General features: G+C 43.1%; 1 protein-coding gene across 1 annotated transcript in view; it reads left to right on the top strand.

The window, feature by feature from the left end:
• The window catches only part of LOC138679350 (cartilage oligomeric matrix protein-like), a 674,654-nt gene that overhangs the window by 516,813 nt on the left and 138,859 nt on the right, over nucleotides 1-18,982 (top strand). The window contains exon 12 of the mRNA XM_069767792.1: nucleotides 11,136-11,188. Coding sequence (XP_069623893.1) covers nucleotides 11,136-11,188 — 53 coding nt within the window. The remainder of the gene's footprint in view (nucleotides 1-11,135; nucleotides 11,189-18,982) is intronic.

The raw sequence follows: 18,982 nt of genomic DNA, 5'->3' as shown, positions 1-18,982 counted from the left end.
GAGAAGGAGTGCAGCGCTCCTTCTCCCATCAATGTGATCAGCTGTATTGGCTTAATGCCGGTACAGCTGATCTTCCGATGATGGCGGGGGGAGCACTGCTGGCACCGGCCCCTCGCCTGCTCAGGAGCCCCATAGCGGCAGAGCAGGGAGATCAATTCTCCCTGCTATACCGCAGAATGTAACTGTATTGGCGAGTGCAGCGTGCCGCTTCAGTTACAGTAGCGTAGCTCCGGGTGGGCCCCCTCAGAGCATCGGGCCCAGGGTGTCCGCACCCTCTGCCCCTTGGGTAGCTACGCTACTGACCCTCCCTGTACCTAATGCTTAGCTATTGGAATGCGGCAGCCTTCTCCGATCCCAACAGCAGCTTCTAGGTGCTACGTATTCAGCAACACGCAAAACTGATCTAAACACTGCTGTGGCGTCACTGACCAGCTTAAAAAACTATGTCGCATCAAAGTGTGACTCCTTCAAAATTTATGAGAAGCAAGACGAAGAGCTGCCTGGTTCATCTGAGTATGTTCAGACGATAACTCGACACAGGCGCCGAAGAGTGTGTCTCAATCCATTGGATTATGGCCATATGGAAGAAGTACAACTCAGCCCTTCTAAGAAATACAGAACAGAAACTTTCTTGCCTGTCATTGATCAGTTTATCGCTTCTCCTGACCAACGTCTTCAAGCATATAAAGATATATCAAGCAAATTTAGGTTTTATAGCCATCTGAAAGAACTGTCTTCAGACGAGCTTAAGGCCACAGCAGAGCAACTCGTCAGGTCTTATTCAGATGACTTGGACATTACAGTTGTTGATGAATTGTGTCAGTTTGTAACATTTGCCAATTTATTCACAGACCAGGAGCCAAAAGATATCAGCACTGAACTTTTCAAGTGGAAGCTTATCATGGAAAAGGGTGTGCTGGACACTTTCCCAAATATTGAGATAGCTGAGCTCTAAGGACATATTTAATTTTGATGGTAATAAACTGCGTGGTGAGCGTTCCTTCTCAAAACTCTAATTATGCAAATTATCTCTTCAGAGAGGAAGAGAACTAGAACTCTAGTGCCACCTATTGGAAGGTATCAATGTTGACCCTATATCGAGCCTCGGGGTACTGCCCCTCGTCAGTGCAAAGCGGAGATCTGGTTTGGCTGTGTGAGAGGCATCAGTCAGTTGTCCAAAAAGTATAGTTTCTCCTTGCGGAGACCGACATGCTAAGCATGCCAAGATGAGGAGACTTAAAGCCGCAATGCTCCTCTGGGTAATATGCTAATTATGCACAGTGTCTGCAAATTGAGATACTGGTTTGGCTATTATCCTAAGTCATGTGACAAGGCTCATTAAAGGGTCGACATTGATTTGTAGGATTGCCAAGTTCCAATAGGTGGCACTAGAGTTCTAGCTCTGTTCCTCTCTGAAGAGACAATTTGCATAATTAGAATATTACCTAGAGGAACAATTGCGGCTTTAAGTCTCCTTATCTCGACATGCTTAGCATGTCGATCTCCGCAAGGAGAAACTATACTTTTTGGATAAATTCTCAAAACTTAAATTAGTTGAAAACCGATTAAGGACATCCATGAAGCAGGAACGACTTGTAAATTTGGCTATCCTGAGCATCGAGTCAGATATACTGCGTGAATTCGACTTTAGTGACATCATTAGTGATTTTGCAGCACGAAAATCAAGGAAAGTGCCTGGATTGCAAAAAATGAATGATTTTACTTGAATTACTCTGCGTAAATTATTTTTGTAAAGAAACTTGTGTTTGTTTAATTTTGTGTTTTTGCATTACTTATTGCAACACCTTGAAAAATGGGCCTCCCACCAAAATGGGCCCCGGGCCACACACTCTTAAATTTGGCCCTGGATAGGCCGTCCTAAACAGATGTGTTTTAGGGAGCACCTAAAAATGTCTAAGTTGTGGTTATACTCCTAATTTCATAGGGAAGAAGGGGTAAGAGGTGAATCATCTAGGTAGGAGATAAAACTGAGCTGGACAAAGTCCAAATCAGGGGTGTTATCATCTTTCTGTGTCTCAGAGTTTGAAAGTTGTTAAAGGTCACAGGAATTGGCTAAAGATAGAAGCTGGGATCCAGTTGGGGAGGTGGAGCTCTTGAAGTCTTCCAGGATAAGTTGTGTCAATTCTGAGGACATGAAGTGTGGCAGCAACGCATAAAAGTGGTCTGCTACTCTGAGGGAGAGGGGATAGAACACCCTGATGGTGTGAACCTCAAAAGAAGAATGGCGTTCAACTAGCCTGTATTTATTTATTGGGTTAAAAACAGGACTGTTGTTGGCAGTGAGGAGTGTAGGTTATCGTGGAGCTAGCAGTGATCGTACAGCAGGATATACACATATTCCGTGTGTTCTAATCTGGAAGTGGATAAGACACTCTCACTATTACTTTTCTGAGACCTAATTATTGTGAACAGCCTGTGGCCTCCTCGGATGATTTATCACCCAATCGTGTAATTGTCTGGACAATAGAGGCCAGCTAGCAGCTATTCACTGCAAAGATCACAGCGCTTGGTTCTGTATGACTCCAATCTGTTGGCAACGGAAATGCAGCTTTTCTACCTTATGGATACAGATGGTTTTCGAAAGCTGATGGCAGTCACAATCCCCCAGGATCAGTTGCCCAGTCACCATTGCGTCTGTAAGAAAGATGTGCCTGCGCTACAGCAACAAGTTGCAGACATCATCACCTGTTCCCTGAAAAATTCTATGTCTGCCAGAGTGCATTCCAACAATGACACCAGGATGAGCAAGCATTGACAGGGAAGTTAAATCTAGATGACTGGGCACTGGGTGACTCTGGTGGCTGTAGGAGAGTGGCTGCTCTACAAGTGTTGCAATCCCAAGGCGCTTGGGGATGAGAAATAAACCACTACACACCATAAGATGGATAACTAAACTACTAGACTACTGGGGTGGGAGAACTAAACTACTTAACAGCTATGATTGCAGAACTAAACAAATTAACACCAGAACATGGAGAACTAAACTAATAGAAAACAAGGGTTGGAGAACTAAACTACAAAACAGCTTGGGTTGGAGAACTAAACTAGTACACACCAGGGGATGGAGAACTTAAGCAGTAGAAACCAAGGTGTCACTAGAGACCAAGTCTTGGAATCCCCAAAGCTTGCGGAAAAAACCTCTGTATCTAACAGTTCCTGCAGTGCTTCTGCCTCCTCCACCTCCACTAGGGCCTCCACCTGCATCCTCACCTTCTGCCTTAACTAAACACACATTCCAACATTGCAGAGAGAATCCCTCCCCCACCTCTGCACTGCACAGCCAGGGCTCACCATAATTAGGCAGTGTTTACATTAATATGGCTTGGAGATCGCAGTCATACAGATCAACAGTTATTGACAGCTATCCATGTCTAGTTTGAGCAATGGCTGTCTACACTCAACCTGGAGCCAGGGAAGGCCATGTGCAATAATGGTGAAAACCTGGTGGCCGCCCTACACCAGGCCAACCTTACACACATGCCTTGCATGGCTCGCATCCTCAACCTGATAGTACAGCATTTCCTCCACAACTGTCCCAGCCTGGATGAGCTGCTACAGAAACCACTGTCGTACTGACTTCCACCATTCCACTTCAGTTGGTATAGAGCTCTTTATGACTACAGATTAACCGGTCGATATGCGATATGACCACACCGTGGAATTACATTCAGCACAAGTTGCAGCAACTCTGACAGCAGCGCCAAGACCTGGTGCAGTGTGACATTTTTCATAGCCTGGCACAACGCAGTACAAACGTGGTGCAATTCACACTTGCATAGTGGATACAGTTGAAGGACCTCTGCACCCTTCTGCACGTTTTCTTATTGGCTACTAAGATTGTTAGTGGTGATGATGCTGTTATCAACCTCCCTATTACTGTCATCTACACTATCATTCAAAAGTTTAGGGTCACTTAGAAATTTCCTTATTTTTGAAAGAAAATCACAGTTTCTTCCTGTTAAGCTAACATTAAATGATTCAGAAATACACTCTATACATTGCTAATGTGGTAAATGACTATTCTACCTGTAAAAGTCTGGTTTGTAATGCAATATCTTCATAGGTGTATAGAGGCCCATTTCCAACAACCATATTTCCAGTGTTCTTATGGTACTTTGTGTTTGCTAACTGTGTAAGAAGGCTAATGGATGGTTAGAATACCCTTGAAGATTTCCTACAACGGTGTGTACTATTCCCTTCAGAGGACAGCACAAACAGGCTATAACCAGAGTGGAAAGAGAAGTGGGAGGCCCCGATGCACAACTGAGCAACAAGACAAGTACATTAGAGTCTGTAGTTCGAGAAATCGACGCCTCACAGGTCAACGTCTACAGTGAAGAGGCGACTCCGGGATGCGGGCCTAAAGGGCAGAGTGGCAAAGAAAAAGCCATATCTGAGACTGGTTAATAAAAGGAAAAGATTAATATGGGCAAAAGAACACAGACATTGGACAGAGGAAGATTGGAAAAAAGTGTTATGGACAGACGAATCCAAGTTTGAGTTGTTTGGATTAAACAGAAGAACATTTGCGAGACACAGAACAACTGAAAAGATGCTGGAAGAGTGCCTGACACCATCTGTCAAGCATGGTGGAGGTAATGTGATGGTCTGAGGTTGCTTTGGTGCTGGTAAAGTGGGAGATTTGTACAAGGTAAAAGGGATTTTGAATAAGGAAGGCTATCACTCCATTTTGCAACGCCATGCCATACCCTGTGGACAGCTCTTGATTGGAGCCAATTTCATCCTACAACAGGACAATAACCCAAAGCACACCTCCAAATTATTCACAAACTATTTAGGATAGAAGCAGGCAGCTGGTATTCTATATATTCTATAATATATATTCTACATATTCTGTAATGTAGTGGCCAGTGCAGTCACCACATCTCAACCCCACTGAACTGTTGTGGGAGCAGCTTGACCGTATGGTACGCATAAAGTGCCCATCAAACCAAACCAACTTGTGGGAGGAGCTTCTGGAAGCATGGGGTGAAATTTCTCCAGATTACTTCAGAAAATTAACTGCTAGAATGCCAAAGGTCTGCAATCATGCAATTGCTGTAAAGGGAGCATTCTTTGATGAAAGCAAAGTTTGAAGGAGAAAATTTATTATTTCAAATAAAAATCTTTTTTCGATCCTTGTCAATGTCTGGACTAGATTTTCAATTCATTTGGCAAACTCATTTGATTAATAAAAGCATGAGTTTTCATGGAAAACACAAGATTGTCTGGGTGACCCTAAACTGGAGCACACTTTCCATTGTGTGAGTGAGGAGATGGTGTTGGTGGTCCTGTGGAAAGAGGCGAAAGCAGAGGAGGATACCTACAATATCTATAACTTCAGGTCTGTCATCTCACAGACGTTTGACATGGGAGGAACACATGGAGAAGGACCATGAAAAGGACGAGAAGGAAGAGGTGATGGACGTGCGACAGTTAGGAGAAGACGAAAATGATTCCCTCTATGCTGTTCGTGGTTGTTAGGAGGCGATGGAGGAAGAAATCTTGAGTGTTATATCATCATCAACACACTGTGAAGTTGGACCTCATGAAAGAGACTGACCCATGAGCGCCTTGCAGCACTATCTGCAACATGATTCTTACTCGTATACAATACAGACCAAAAGTTTGGTGACAGCTTCTCATTTAAACATTTTTCTGTATTTTTATGACTATGAAAATTGTACATTCACACTGAAGGCATCAAAACTATGAATTAACACATGTGGAATTATATACTTAACAAAAAAGTGTGAAACAACTGAAATTATGTCTTATATTCTATGTTCTTCAAAGTAGCCACCTTTTGCTTTGATGACTGCTTTGCACACTCTTGGCATTCTCTTGATGGCATTCTCTTGATAGCCTCCTGCTTGTAAAATAATTTAACCCCTTCAAATGTATTTACATGGGACTTGACTGTAACGCCGGAGAGGTATGGGATATTGTTGTTTTTTTATTTTTCCTTTTTTACAGAACGAGGGTCGTCATTTGGATTAAGAGTATAATAAACTATTACAACACCGTGTCTTTATTTCATTAAAATACTTTTTTCATAATGTGTGTGTGTTTTATTAACCCTTTATTACTATAGGATTAATAATGGATAGGTGTCTTATTGACGCCTCTCCATTATTAACCTGGCTTAATGTTACCTTACAATAGCAAGGTGACATTAACCCTTTATTACCCCATATCCCACCTCTACAGGGGAGTGGGAAGAGAGAGGCTAAGTGCCAGAATAGGCGTGTCTTACAGATGTGCCTTTTCTGGGGTGGCTGGGGGCAGATGTTTTTAGCCAGGGGGGCCAATGTCGATGGTCCTTCTCTAGGCTATTAATATCTGCCCTCAGTCACTGGCTTTAACACTTTGGCGGAGAAAATTGCGTGGGAGCCCACACCAGTTTTTTCAGCCAATTAACCCTTTATTTTAACAGCTAGAGCCCCCAAATTTTGCACACACACTACTAACATTAGTAGTGAGGAATATGCAGATAGGAGCTGCCCGGTAGAAAATCATTGGTCCATGTGCAATGCGTTGTTTTTGCACCTCTCATACGTCCGTAAAACTCGCTAGTGTGACGCCGGCCTTAGAATTTGTATTATGGCAGGAAAAAAGCACCTAAGTAAAGAAAAAGGTGTGGCCATCATTACTTTAAGAAATGAAGGCCAGTCAGTCTGAAAAATTGGGAAAACTTTGAAAGTGTCCCCAAGTGCACCAGTTTTTTCAGCCAATTAACCCTTTATTTTAACAGCTAGAGCCCCCAAATTTTGCACACACACTACTAACATTAGTAGTGAGGAATATGCAGATAGGAGCTGCCCGGTAGAAAATCATTGGTCCGTGTGCAATGCGTTGTTTTTGCACCTCTCATACGTCCGTAAAACTCGCTAGTGTGATGCCGGCCTTAGAATTTGTATTATGGCAGGAAAAAAGCACCTAAGTAAAGAAAAAGGTGTGGCCATCATTACTTTAAGAAATGAAGGCCAGTCAGTCTGAAAAATTGGGAAAACTTTGAAAGTGTCCCCAAGTGCAGGTAGATCTGCATGTCATCAGCGTACTGATGATATTGCAAACCGTGCCATTACATCAGCTGTCCCAGGCTGAAGGTGTAGATAAAGAAGAGTAGGGTCCTAGAACTGAGGCTTGGGGAACACCGAAAGACCGTGGTCGAGGTGAGGAGGTGGTGTGGGAGAGGGAGACACTGAATGTCCCCGTAACACCCTGGTTGTTTTTTAAGACTCTGCCGATAACCCCCAGAAGGCCATTTGCACCAATGGCCAGGCCCACATCAGCAGGGGTAGCACAACTCTCATCCTAACCACCACAAGCATGATCAGGCACATGGCAGCAAAGCACCCGACTTTGTTAGTTGAACACAAAGCTCCATGAACAGTGTCTGCAGGTGATACCACTGCTTCTTCCAATGTTGTGCGTGCAAGCAAATCTCCTGTCCATGGTGCATGCAAATATGCCTCATGCCCAGCATCTGCAGTTGCACACAAACTCAACTAGCACCATCGACAAGCACGTCCACATCCTTGTCTCAGAGCAGCGTTCAGTTTAAAAGCCTCTTGGTGATGATCTAAGTATACTGTATGTAGTTAAGCTTCATATATACGTAATCGCTATATTTATCCTTATATGTACTTATTAACCTGTGTATGCTAACATATACAAAAGTGTACACACTCACACTATTCAATCATACTATTCCTTGAATTTTTTAGTTTGCAATAAAATTGCCTTGTATTGCAAGTATTAGCCTTATTTAAAGCCGTATCTGAACCTTAGTGTTAAAAACCATGGCAAACAAAATTGCCAAATACTACTGTAAATAATTGTGCAAAGAGGGAACCATCATACCATTAAAAAATCCGAGTAGATTGTCATGGGCCCATCCAGTATGTGGGTTTCAAGGCCTAATGGGGTGCATATAACTGACTATGCAGCAGGGCTGGCTTTGATGGCCATGTGTAAAACAAAGAACTACGGAGTACAAAATGCATATTGTGAAGTGGATTTTCATGGGCCCATCCATTATGTGGGTTCCAAGGTCTAATGGGGTGCAATATGACTATGTAGCAGGGCTGGCCTTGCTGCCAATGAGTAAAACAAAGGAGTAAGATACTACAAAATGCAAATTGGGAAGTGGATTTTCATGGGCCCTTCCAGTATGTGGGTTCTAAGGCTTATTGTGGTGCATATGAATTGGTAGCAGGGCAGGCCTTGAATTCAATGCAACACGTTTTCAGGAGTCCCTCCTGGACATCTTATGAACGGGGTATTATGGTGCATCGTAATTCTTGGCAGCCCATCCACTCATAGCATAGGCTACAACAGCTTAGGAGACCCACTGTTTAATAATGGCCCTTTAAGAAGATTAATGCCGCCTGATGCACCAGTAAAAGTAGGCTCTGTGACTTTAAGAGTCCCTCCTTCATAAATGAAACAAGATGAGTCTGCTTATGTGTCACACACCACATGGCCAGCTAGGATTTTTAAATGTTACAATGACATTTCCCAGTGAATGCATTTGTAGTGGTTGAAAGCAATGTTAAAGTTGTAAAACGCTTCAAAAACGCTGCGTCTGAACTAAGCCTAAGTGGGGAGGAATTTTTCTGTCTGGGGTTAAATATTTGGCCTTACAGGCAAGTCATTACCCTGCAAAGATTCAAGTACTAGAGGTGCACGCGCACTGTACTGTGGTGTCCTGGCAGGAAGAAGAGGAGGGTGACTCTCAGGGTGAGGAGTATGAGATTAGAGAGGATGATGATGAAGTTGTAGATTCTACTTGCTGTGAACCCAGAGGTACGCAGCTGAGTAGCTCAGCAGAGGAGGTGGAGGAGGAATATCAGGAGGTTACATTGCGGCTTTCACACAGACACAAAGTGATGCAACCATGACAAGTACTGCATCCTCAGCTCCAACTCTGGCTGTAGCCAGCATCGATTGCAAGTGTACAGTTCTCAGGGGTGGCAAGGGTTGTTTAGCCTGGGCCTTTTTTGAGACCACAAAGGATGACCAAGCACACGTTACCTGTCAAAATTGAAAAAAAAAATCAATAAAGGCAAAAACTGCAATAATTTGACAACTACATGCATAAACCGGCACAAGCGAAATCAATATGCCTTAGTGTGGGAATCTCATTGTGCTAAAATGCAGACTAGCGGGCCACGCCAACCATCGGTCTTCACATCAACTCGATCTGTTGCTTCTTCCTCCTCCATCCCCGTGGCAAGTGTTCTCACACAGGTCTCCAGCCTTTGAACCTCCATTTCTTTACCCCTACAGTGGGACTGAGTGAGAGCCTGTCAGCTGTTACGAATGTGGATTTGCTTGCTGTTTTTGTTTCACCAAGCGCACCACATCTTTCTCAATCCGCATTAATATCTCCACATGCACCTCACTCACAGTCCAGCACTTTGTCATGCTCACCCTATTCTACCCTCCCTCAGCACAGCAGACAACCTTCATTTCCGGAGTTGTGGTCACGTAAACGAATGTTTCCTCCTGAGCCTAAGAGCTTGAACTTTACCATCTCCAATCTGTTGGTCACAGAAATGCTGGCTTTCCGCCTGGTGGAGACAGATGGTTTCCAAACATTGATGGCCTTTGCAGTCCGCAAGTACAAGTTGCCCAGTCACCATTAATTCTCTAAGAAATTTGTGCCTGTGCTATACCAGCATGTTGCAGACAAAATCACGTATTGCCTGAAAAAATCTATGTCTGCTAGGATGCATTTCACCACTGACAAAGGAAGAGCAAACATGGCAAGGGTGCTACATCTCGCTGACTACGCTCTTGGTGACTCAGGTGGCTGTGTGGTATAACATTAATAAATGTGGAAAAGTTCATGGAGTTTGAATTCTTTTTCAAGGCACTGTACAAACAAAAACTCCCTGACTCAATTTTTAAAAAAAATTAATAAAATTAAAATAAAAAATATTTGTATTTCATCAACATTTTATGCACTATAACAGGGGATTGTATGTTATAAATATCAGTTTAATTATAAACTTAAATGTTTATCGAAGTTCATGGTGTCATATAGTCATTAGAAAATGTGTCTGTTGCAGCTTGAAGAAACCATTATGTCTTAAGGCTATGTGCACATGTTGCGGATTTTGATGCGTTTAAGCAGCATTTTTGTACGTGCGGAATTGCCTCAAATCCGCAGTGCGTTGTGCACACAATGTTAATCAATGGGAAATACAAAACCACTGTGCACATGCTGCGGAAAAAAAACGTTCCGCAGCATGTCAATTCTTTGTGCGGAAACGCAGCGTTTCTGCACCCATAGACCATACATTGAGTAAGGCAAATCCACACATCAAAACACGCATGACAATCCGCAACAAATCCTCAAGTAATCCGCAAGAAATCCACATCAATTCTGCATGAAATCCACAAGCATTTTGGCCTGCGTTTTCTGCAAAGAGATGCAGATTCTGTGTGGAAAATTCCGCAGGCCAATCCTCAACGTGTGCACATACTCTAATAGTTGACCAAGATCTCACAGACGCTGAGTGAAAAGAAACAGTGCTTCCATAGGAAACATTGATGCAATAGTAGATACTGTAGCTGTTATTCAATAAGCAAACAGGACAGAATTCATCTTGTACAGCCAATGCTGTTGTTGCCTGAGGTATTAGGGTACGTGCACACGTTGCGGAGTTGGCTGCGGATCCACAGCAGTTTTCCATGCGGTGTACAGTACCATGTAAACCTATGGAAAACCAAATCCGCTGTGCCCATGCTGCGGAAAATTACTCGCCGAAACGCAGCTGTTTATTTTCCGCAGCATGTCAATTCTTTGCGCAGAATCCGCAGCGTTTTTTACACCTATTCCCTTATAGGAATCCGCAGGTGTAAAACGCAGGTGAAATCCGCACAAAATACGCAAAAAAACCCGCATGGAATCCGCAGGTAAAACGCAGGTCATTTTACCTGCGGATTCTTCAGAATCCGCGTGGAAAAATCCACAATGGAATCCGCAGCGTGTGCACATACCCTTATTCAAAATAGCAGAACACCATGAGGTTCACAAATGATAGCTAGGCAAATGTAAACATTTTCTTCACATGTCATTCTAATACTTATGCCTTTCTCAGGAAGATGCAGACCATGACTTAGTGGGAGATCACTGTGATACCAATCAAGATCGGTAAGAAAAAAAGAAAATCAACCTAATTATATCTTTATTATCTTATTACTCTATTACTATACATTAAAGGTTTGTCCACTATTGGCTTGTTGGTGTCCACGTCTTAGGATAGATCTACAATATCAGATTGGTCTAAGTCCCAAACCCAGCACCCACACCGATAAGTTGTTTGCAGTCGGCATGTCTATGTGCAAACTGACATCTTTTCTGCACTTACCTGGATATGCACTTATCTTTCTGTGTTTTTGTTTGTATAACAACCTTTTTGTAAATTTAGTAAGAGAGATTAACCCCTTAGTGACGGAGCCAATTTGCAGCTTAATGACTAGGCCAATTTTTACGATTCTGACCACTGTCAATTTATGAGGTTATAACTCCAACTGATTCTGAGATTATTTTTTCAAGACATATTGTACTTCATGTTAGTGGTAAAATTTCTTTGATATTACTTGCAATTATTTATGAAAAAAACGGAAATATGGCGAAAATTTTAAAGATTTTGCAATTTTCAAACTTTGAATTTTTATGCCCTTTAAATCAGAGAGATACAGAACAGACCAAAAGTTTGGACACACCTCATTTAAAAAATTTTCTGTATTTTCATGACTATGAAAATTGTAAATTCACACTGAAGGTATCAAAACTATGAATTAACACATGTGGAATTATATGCTTAAAAAAAAGTGTGAAACAACTGAAAATATGTCTTATATTCTAGGTTCCTCAAAATAGCCACCCTTTGCTTTGATGACTGCTTTGCACAATCTTGGCATTCTCTTGATGAGCTTCAAGAGGTAGTCACCGGAAATGGTTTTCACTTCACATGTGTGCCCTGTCAGGTTTAATAAGTGGGATTTCTTGCCTTATAAATGGGGTTGGGACCATCAGTTGTATTGTGCAGAAGTCTGGTGGATACACAGCTGATAGCCCTACTGAATAGACTGTTAGAATTTGTATTATGGCAAGAAAAAACAGCTAAGTAAAGAAAAGCGAGTCGCCATCATTACTTTAAGAAATGAAGGTCAGTCAGTCCGAAAAATTGGGAAAATTTTGAAAGTGTCCCCAAGTGCACTGGCAAAAACAATGAAGCACTACAAAGAAACTGGCTCACATGAGGACCGCCTCAGGAAAGGAAGACCAAGAGTCACCTCTGCTTCTGAGGATAAGTTTATCCGAGTCACCAGCCTCAGAAATCGCAGGTTAACAGCAGCTCAGATTAGAGACTAGGTCAATGCTACACAGAGTTCTAGCAGCAGACACATCTCTACAACAACTGTTAAGAGGAGACTTTATGCAGCTGGCCTTCATGGTAAAATAGCTGCTAGGAAACCACTGCTAAGGACACGCAACAAGCAGAAGAGACTTGTTTGGGCTAAAGAACACAAGGAATGGACATTAGACCAGTGGAAATCTGTGCTTTGGTCTGATGAGTCCAAATTTGAGATCTTTGGTTCCAACCACCATGTCTTTGTGAGATGCAGGAAAGGTGAATGGATGGACTCTACATGCCTGGTTCCCACCGTGAAGCATGGAGGAGGAGGTGTGATGGTGTGGTGGTGCATTGCTGGTGACACTGTTGGGGATTTATTCAAAATTGAAGGCATAGTGATCCAGCATGCTACCACAGCATCTTGAAAATTCTAAAAAGTGACACCATTCTAAAAACAGCACCCCTCAAGGTGCTCAAAACCACATTCAAGAAGTTTATTAACCCTTTATGTGCTTCACAGGAACTGAAGCAATGTGGAAGGAAAAAATTAACACAACTTTTTTTTACAAACATTTTAGTTCAGAACCAATTTTTTTTATTTTCAACCACTTTAAAAGAGAAAATGAACCACAAAATTTGTTGTGCAATTTCTCCTGAATACGTCGATACCCCAAATGTGGGGGTAAACCACTGTTTGTGTGCACGACAGAGCTCGGAAGGGGAGGAGTGCCATTTGACTTTTTCAATGCAGAATTGGCTGGAATTGAGATCGGACACCATGCCACGTTTGGAGAGCCACTGATGTGCCTAAACAGTGGAAACCCCCCACAAGTGACACCATTTTGGAAACTAGACCCTTTAAGGAACTTATCTAGATGTGTGGTGAGCACTTTGAACCCCCAAGTGCTTCACAGAAGTTTATAACGTAGAGCTGTGAAAATAAAAAAATCTTTTTTTCTCTCAAAAATAATTTTTAAGCCTGCATTTTTTATTTTCACAAAGGTAACAGGAAAAATTGGACCCCAAAGTCGTTGACCATTTTTTTCTGAGTATGCCGATACACCATATGAGGGGGGGACCACTGTTTGGGCACACATCAGGCACGGAAGGGAAGTAGTGACGTTTTAAAATGCAGAGTTTGATGGAATGGTCTGCGGGCGTCATGCTGCGTTTAAAGATCCCCTGATGTACCTAAACAGTAGAAACCTCCCACAGGTAACCCCATTTTGGAAACTAGATGCCCAAAGGAGCTTATGTGTGGTGAGTACTATGAACCCCCAAGTTCTTCACAGAAGTTTATAACGTAGAGCCTTGAAAATAAAAAATCAGATTTTTTCCACAACAATTATGTTTTCACCCCCAAATGTTTACTTTCACAAGGGTAACAGGAGAAATTTGACCATCAAAGTTGTTGTGCAATTTGTCCTGAATACACTAATACCCCATATATGGGGGGACCAATGTTTGGGCACATGGAAGAGCTCAGAAGGGAAGGAGCGCCGTTTTGGAATACTGACTTTGATAAAATGTTCAGCAGGTGTCATGTTGCGTTTGCAGAGCCCCTGATGTGCCTAAACAGTAGAAACCCCCCAAAAGTGACCCCATTTTGGAAACTAGACCCCCCAAGGAACTTATCTAGATGTGTTGTGTGAACTTTGAACCCCCAAGTGTTGCACTAAAGTTTATAACGCAAAGCCGTGAAAATAAAAAATCATTTCTTTTCCATAAAAATGATTTTTTAGCCCACAATTTTTTATTTTCCCAAGGGTAGCAGGAGAAATTGGACCTCAAAAGTTGTTGTCCAATTTGTTCTGAGTACGCTGATATCCCATATGTGGGAGAAAACCATTGTTTGGGCACACGTCTGGGCTCTGAAGGGAAGTAGTGATGTTTTGGAATGCAGACTTTGATGTAATGGTCTGCGGGCGTCATGTTGCATTTGCAAAGCCCTTGATGTGCCTAAACAGTAGAAACCCCCCACAATTGACCCCATTTTGGAAACGAGACCCACCTAAGGAGCTTATCTAGATGTGTGGTGAGCACTTTGAATGCCCAAGTCCTTCACAGAAGTTTATAGCGCAAAGCCGTGAAAATAAAAATTCATTTTTTTCCACAAAACTTATTTTTTTAGCCCCCAATTTTTTATTTTCCCAAGGGTAACAGGAGAAATTGGACCCCAAAAGTAGTTGTCCAATTTTTCCTGAGTATGCTGATACCCCATATGTGGGGGTAAACCACTGTTTGTGCGCACGGCAGAGCTCAGAAGGGAGGGAGCACCATTTGACTTTTTGAACGCAAAATTGGCTGGAATCAATGGTGGTGCCATGTCATGTTTGGAGACCCCCTGATGTACCTAAACAGTGGAAGCCCCCCCAATTCTAACTCCAACCCTAACCCTAACACACCCACCAACCGTAATCCCAACCCTAACCATAACCCTAATCACAACTCTAACCCCAGCACACCCCTAAACCTAATCCCAAGCCTAACCCTAATCCTAACCCTAACGTAATCCCAACCCCAACTCTAACCCTAACTTTAGCCCCAACCCTAACCCTAATGGGAAAATGGAAATAAATATATTTTCTTTATTTTATTATTTTTCCCTAGGTAAGGGGGTGATAAAAGGGGAATTTATTTTCTATTTTTTTATTTTGATCACTGTGATAGGGTTTATCACAGTGACCAAAATGAACCAATAGGAAAAACCTTCCTATTGTTGCCGGGTGCTGGCCGGCAGATCTCGGTGGACAGAAGACGCCAGCGGCCATGGGGGGGGGGGGGGGAAGCAGGAGGACCCAGGGACACTGGTAAGTATCGTGGGGGATCAGGGACCCTATTTCTCTGTCCTCTGATGTGCATTCACATCAAAGGACAGAAAAATTAAATGTCAAATCGCACTTTTGTTTTGCGGTCGCCGTTATATAGTTGATAACGGCGATCGCAACCCGGGGGTCGGTAAAAAACAACCTGAATCATGTACTCTGGGGTCTCGGCTAACCCCGGCGGCCGAGACAATCTGATTTTGTGGGTCGCTATACTCTTTTTTCACAGCGTCATTAATTAACAGCGCTGTGATTTAAGTACTCTTAACTACTGTTAGGTGTCAAGTTCCCGCCGCTGCACAGGGGGATGTTGTGGATTCTGTTTTTGGGCTCCCTCTGGTGGTTACAGATGGTACTGGGTGACTTGTGTTTTCTGCGGTCTCTGGTGTCCACCTGTTCTATCAGGATATGGGAGTTTCCTATTTAACCTGGCTTTCTTGTCATTTCCTCGCCGGCTATCAATGTAATCAGTGTGTCTTGTTACCTCTGCTTCCCGCTTCTGTAATCTTCAGGACAAGCTAAGTTTTTGATTTTCCTGTTCCACGTTTTGCTTAATTTTTGTCTTAGTCCAGCTTGCAGATATGTGATTCCTTTTTGCTGGTTGCTCTAGTGGGCTGATATTACTCCTCATGTTCCATGAGTTGGCACATGAGTTCAAGTAATTTCAGGATGGTTTTTTGTAGGGTTTTTCGCTGACCGCGCAGTTCACTTTTGTATCCTCTGCTATCTAGCTTTAGCGGGCCTCATTTTGCTGAATCTGTTTTCATAACTACGTATGTGCTTTCCTCTCATTTCACCGTCATTACATGTGGGGGGCTGCTATTTCTGTGGGGTGTTTCTCTGGAGGCAAGAGAGGTCTGTGTTTCTTCTAATAGGGGAAGTTAGTCCTTCGGCTGGCGCGAGACGTCTAGGAATCATCGTAGGCACGTTCCCCGGCTACAGCTAGTTGTGTGTTAGGTTCAGGATCGCGGTCAGCTCAGTTTCCATCACCCTAGAGCTTGTTTTGTTTTGTGTGCTTGTCCTTTTGTGATCCCCTGCCATTGGGATCATGACAGTATAGCCGGCCAAAAAGTGGTAATCGTATTGGCTGAAGTAGGAGGAAAAATAGTCTGAGGAAGTTTTTTTTTTTTTTTTCTTTCCCCTCAGAGTTTGCTGCCTAGCCTTAATTGCAGCCTGGCTGCGTCTTACCTCCTCTTAATCCCTGAATGGCTCTGACCTCAGCTGTTTATCATGGACGTCCAGAGTTTGTTGTACATGCTCCTATGTCTGAACCTAGAATTCCTATCCCAGAGTTTTTTTCTGGAGATAGATCTAGTTTTCTGAATTTTAGGAACAATTGCAAGTTGTTTCTTTCTTTAAAATCTCGCTCCTCTGGAGACCCTGCTCAGCAAGTCAAAATTGTTATATCCTTCCTGCGGGGTGACCCTCAGAATTGGGCATTTGAATTGGCACCAGGGGATCCTGCGTTGCTCAATGTGGATGCGTTTTTTCTGGCATTGGGTTTGCTCTATGAGGAACCTAACCTAGAGATTCAGGCTGAAAAAGCTTTATTGGCTCTCTCTCAGGGGCAAGATGAAGCAGAAATATATTGTCAGAAATTTCGGAAATGGTCGGTGCTTACTCAGTGGAATGAGTGCGCCCTGACTGCAAGATTCAGAGATGGCCTTTCTGAGGCCATTAAAGATGTTATGGTGGGGTTCCCTGCGCCTACAGGTCTGAATGAGTCTATGACTATGGCTATTCAGATTGATCGGCGTTTACGGGAGCGCAAACCTGTGCACCATTTGGCGGTGTCTTCGGAACAGGCACCTGAGACAATGCAATGTGATAGAATTCAGTCCAGAAGTGAACGGCAAAACTATAGGCGGAAAAATGGGTTGTGTTTTTATTGTGGTGATTCAGCTCATGTTATATCAGCATGCTCTAAACGCACAAAAAAGGTTGATAAGTCTGTTGCCATTAGTACTTTACAGTCTAAGTTCATTCTGTCTGTGACTCTGATTTGTTCATTATCAGCCATTTCCGTCGATGCCTATGTGGATTCAGGCGCTGCCCTGAGTCTTATGGATTGGTCATTTGCCAACCGCTGTGGGTTTAGTCTGGAGCCTCTGGAAGTCCCTATTCCTTTGAAAGGAATTGACTCTACACCTTTGGCTATGAACAAACCTCAGTACTGGACACAAGTGACCATGCGTATGACTCCCGTTCATCAGGAGGTGATTCGCTTCCTGGTACTGTATAATTTACATGATGTCTTAGTGCTTGGTCTGCCATGGTTACAAACTCATAACCCAGTCTTGGACTGGAAAACGATGTCTGTGTTAAGCTGGGGATGTCAGGGGGTTCATGATGATGCACCTCCGATTTCTATTGCTTCATCTACTCCTTCTGAGGTTCCTGTATTTTTGTCTGATTATCGGGATGTTTTTGAGGAGCCTAAGCTCAATTCGCTTCCTCCTCACAGGGATTGCGATTGTGCTATAGATTTGATTCCTGGCAGTAAATTTCCTAAAGGACGTTTGTTCAATCTGTCAGTGCCAGAGCATACTGCTATGCGGGATTATGTTAAGGAGTCCTTGGAAAAGGGACATATCCGTCCATCTTCGTCCCCTTTGGGAGCAGGTTTTTTTTTCGTGGCCAAAAAAGATTGTTCCTTGAGGCCTTGTATAGATTACCGTCTTTTGAATAAGATTACAGTCAAATATCAGTATCCTTTGCCATTGTTGACTGATTTGTTCGCTCGCATTAAGGGGGCTAAATGGTTCACTAAGATTGATCTTCGGGGTGCGTATAATCTTGTGCGGATAAAGCAGGGTGATGAGTGGAAAACCGCATTTAATACGCCTGAGGGCCATTTTGAGTATTTGGTGATGCCTTTTGGACTTTCTAATGCTCCTTCTGTCTTCCAGTCCTTTATGCACGATATTTTCCGTGAATATCTGGATAAATTTATGATTGTGTATTTGGATGATGTTTTGGTTTTTTCTGATGACTGGGAGTCCCATGTTCAGCAGGTCAGGAAGGTATTTCAGGTCCTGCGGGCCAATTCTTTGTTTGTAAAAGGTTCAAAGTGTCTCTTTGGAGTCCAGAAAATTTCTTTTTTGGGGTATATTTTTTCCCCTTCTACTATTGAGATGGATCCCGTCAAGGTTCAGGCTATTTGTGACTGGACGCAGCCTACATCTCTTAAGAGTCTACAGAAGTTCTTGGGCTTTGCTAATTTTTATCGTCGTTTCATAACTAATTTTTCTAGTGTTGTTAAGCCTTTGACGGATTTGACTAAGAAGGGTGCTGATGTTGCTGATTGGTCTCCTGCGGCTGTGGAGGCCTTTCAGGAACTTAAGCGCCGGTTTTCTTCTGCTCCTGTGTTGCGTCAGCCAGATGTTTCGCTTCCTTTTCAGGTTGAGGTTGATGCTTCCGAGATTGGAGCGGGGGCGGTTTTGTCGCAGAGAAGCTCCGATTGCTCAGTGATGAAGCCATGTGCGTTCTTTTCTAGAAAGTTTTCGCCCACTGAGCGGAATTATGATGTTGGTAATCGGGAGCTTTTGGCCATGAAGTGGGCATTTGAGGAGTGGCGTCATTGGCTTGAGGGTGCTAGACATCGTGTGGTGGTCTTGACTGATCACAAAAATCTGATTTACCTTGAGTCTGCCAAGCGTCTGAATCCTAGACAGGCTCGTTGGTCACTGTTTTTCTCCCGTTTCGATTTTGTGGTTTCATACCTGCCAGGTTCAAAGAATGTGAAGGCGGATGCTCTTT

Source organism: Ranitomeya imitator, chromosome 1 (genome assembly GCF_032444005.1).
Source record: "Ranitomeya imitator isolate aRanImi1 chromosome 1, aRanImi1.pri, whole genome shotgun sequence".
In the NCBI taxonomy this organism is placed as follows: domain Eukaryota; kingdom Metazoa; phylum Chordata; class Amphibia; order Anura; family Dendrobatidae; genus Ranitomeya; species Ranitomeya imitator.
Note: the sequence above shows the minus strand (reverse complement) of the source record. Positions and strands in the feature narration are given on the sequence as shown.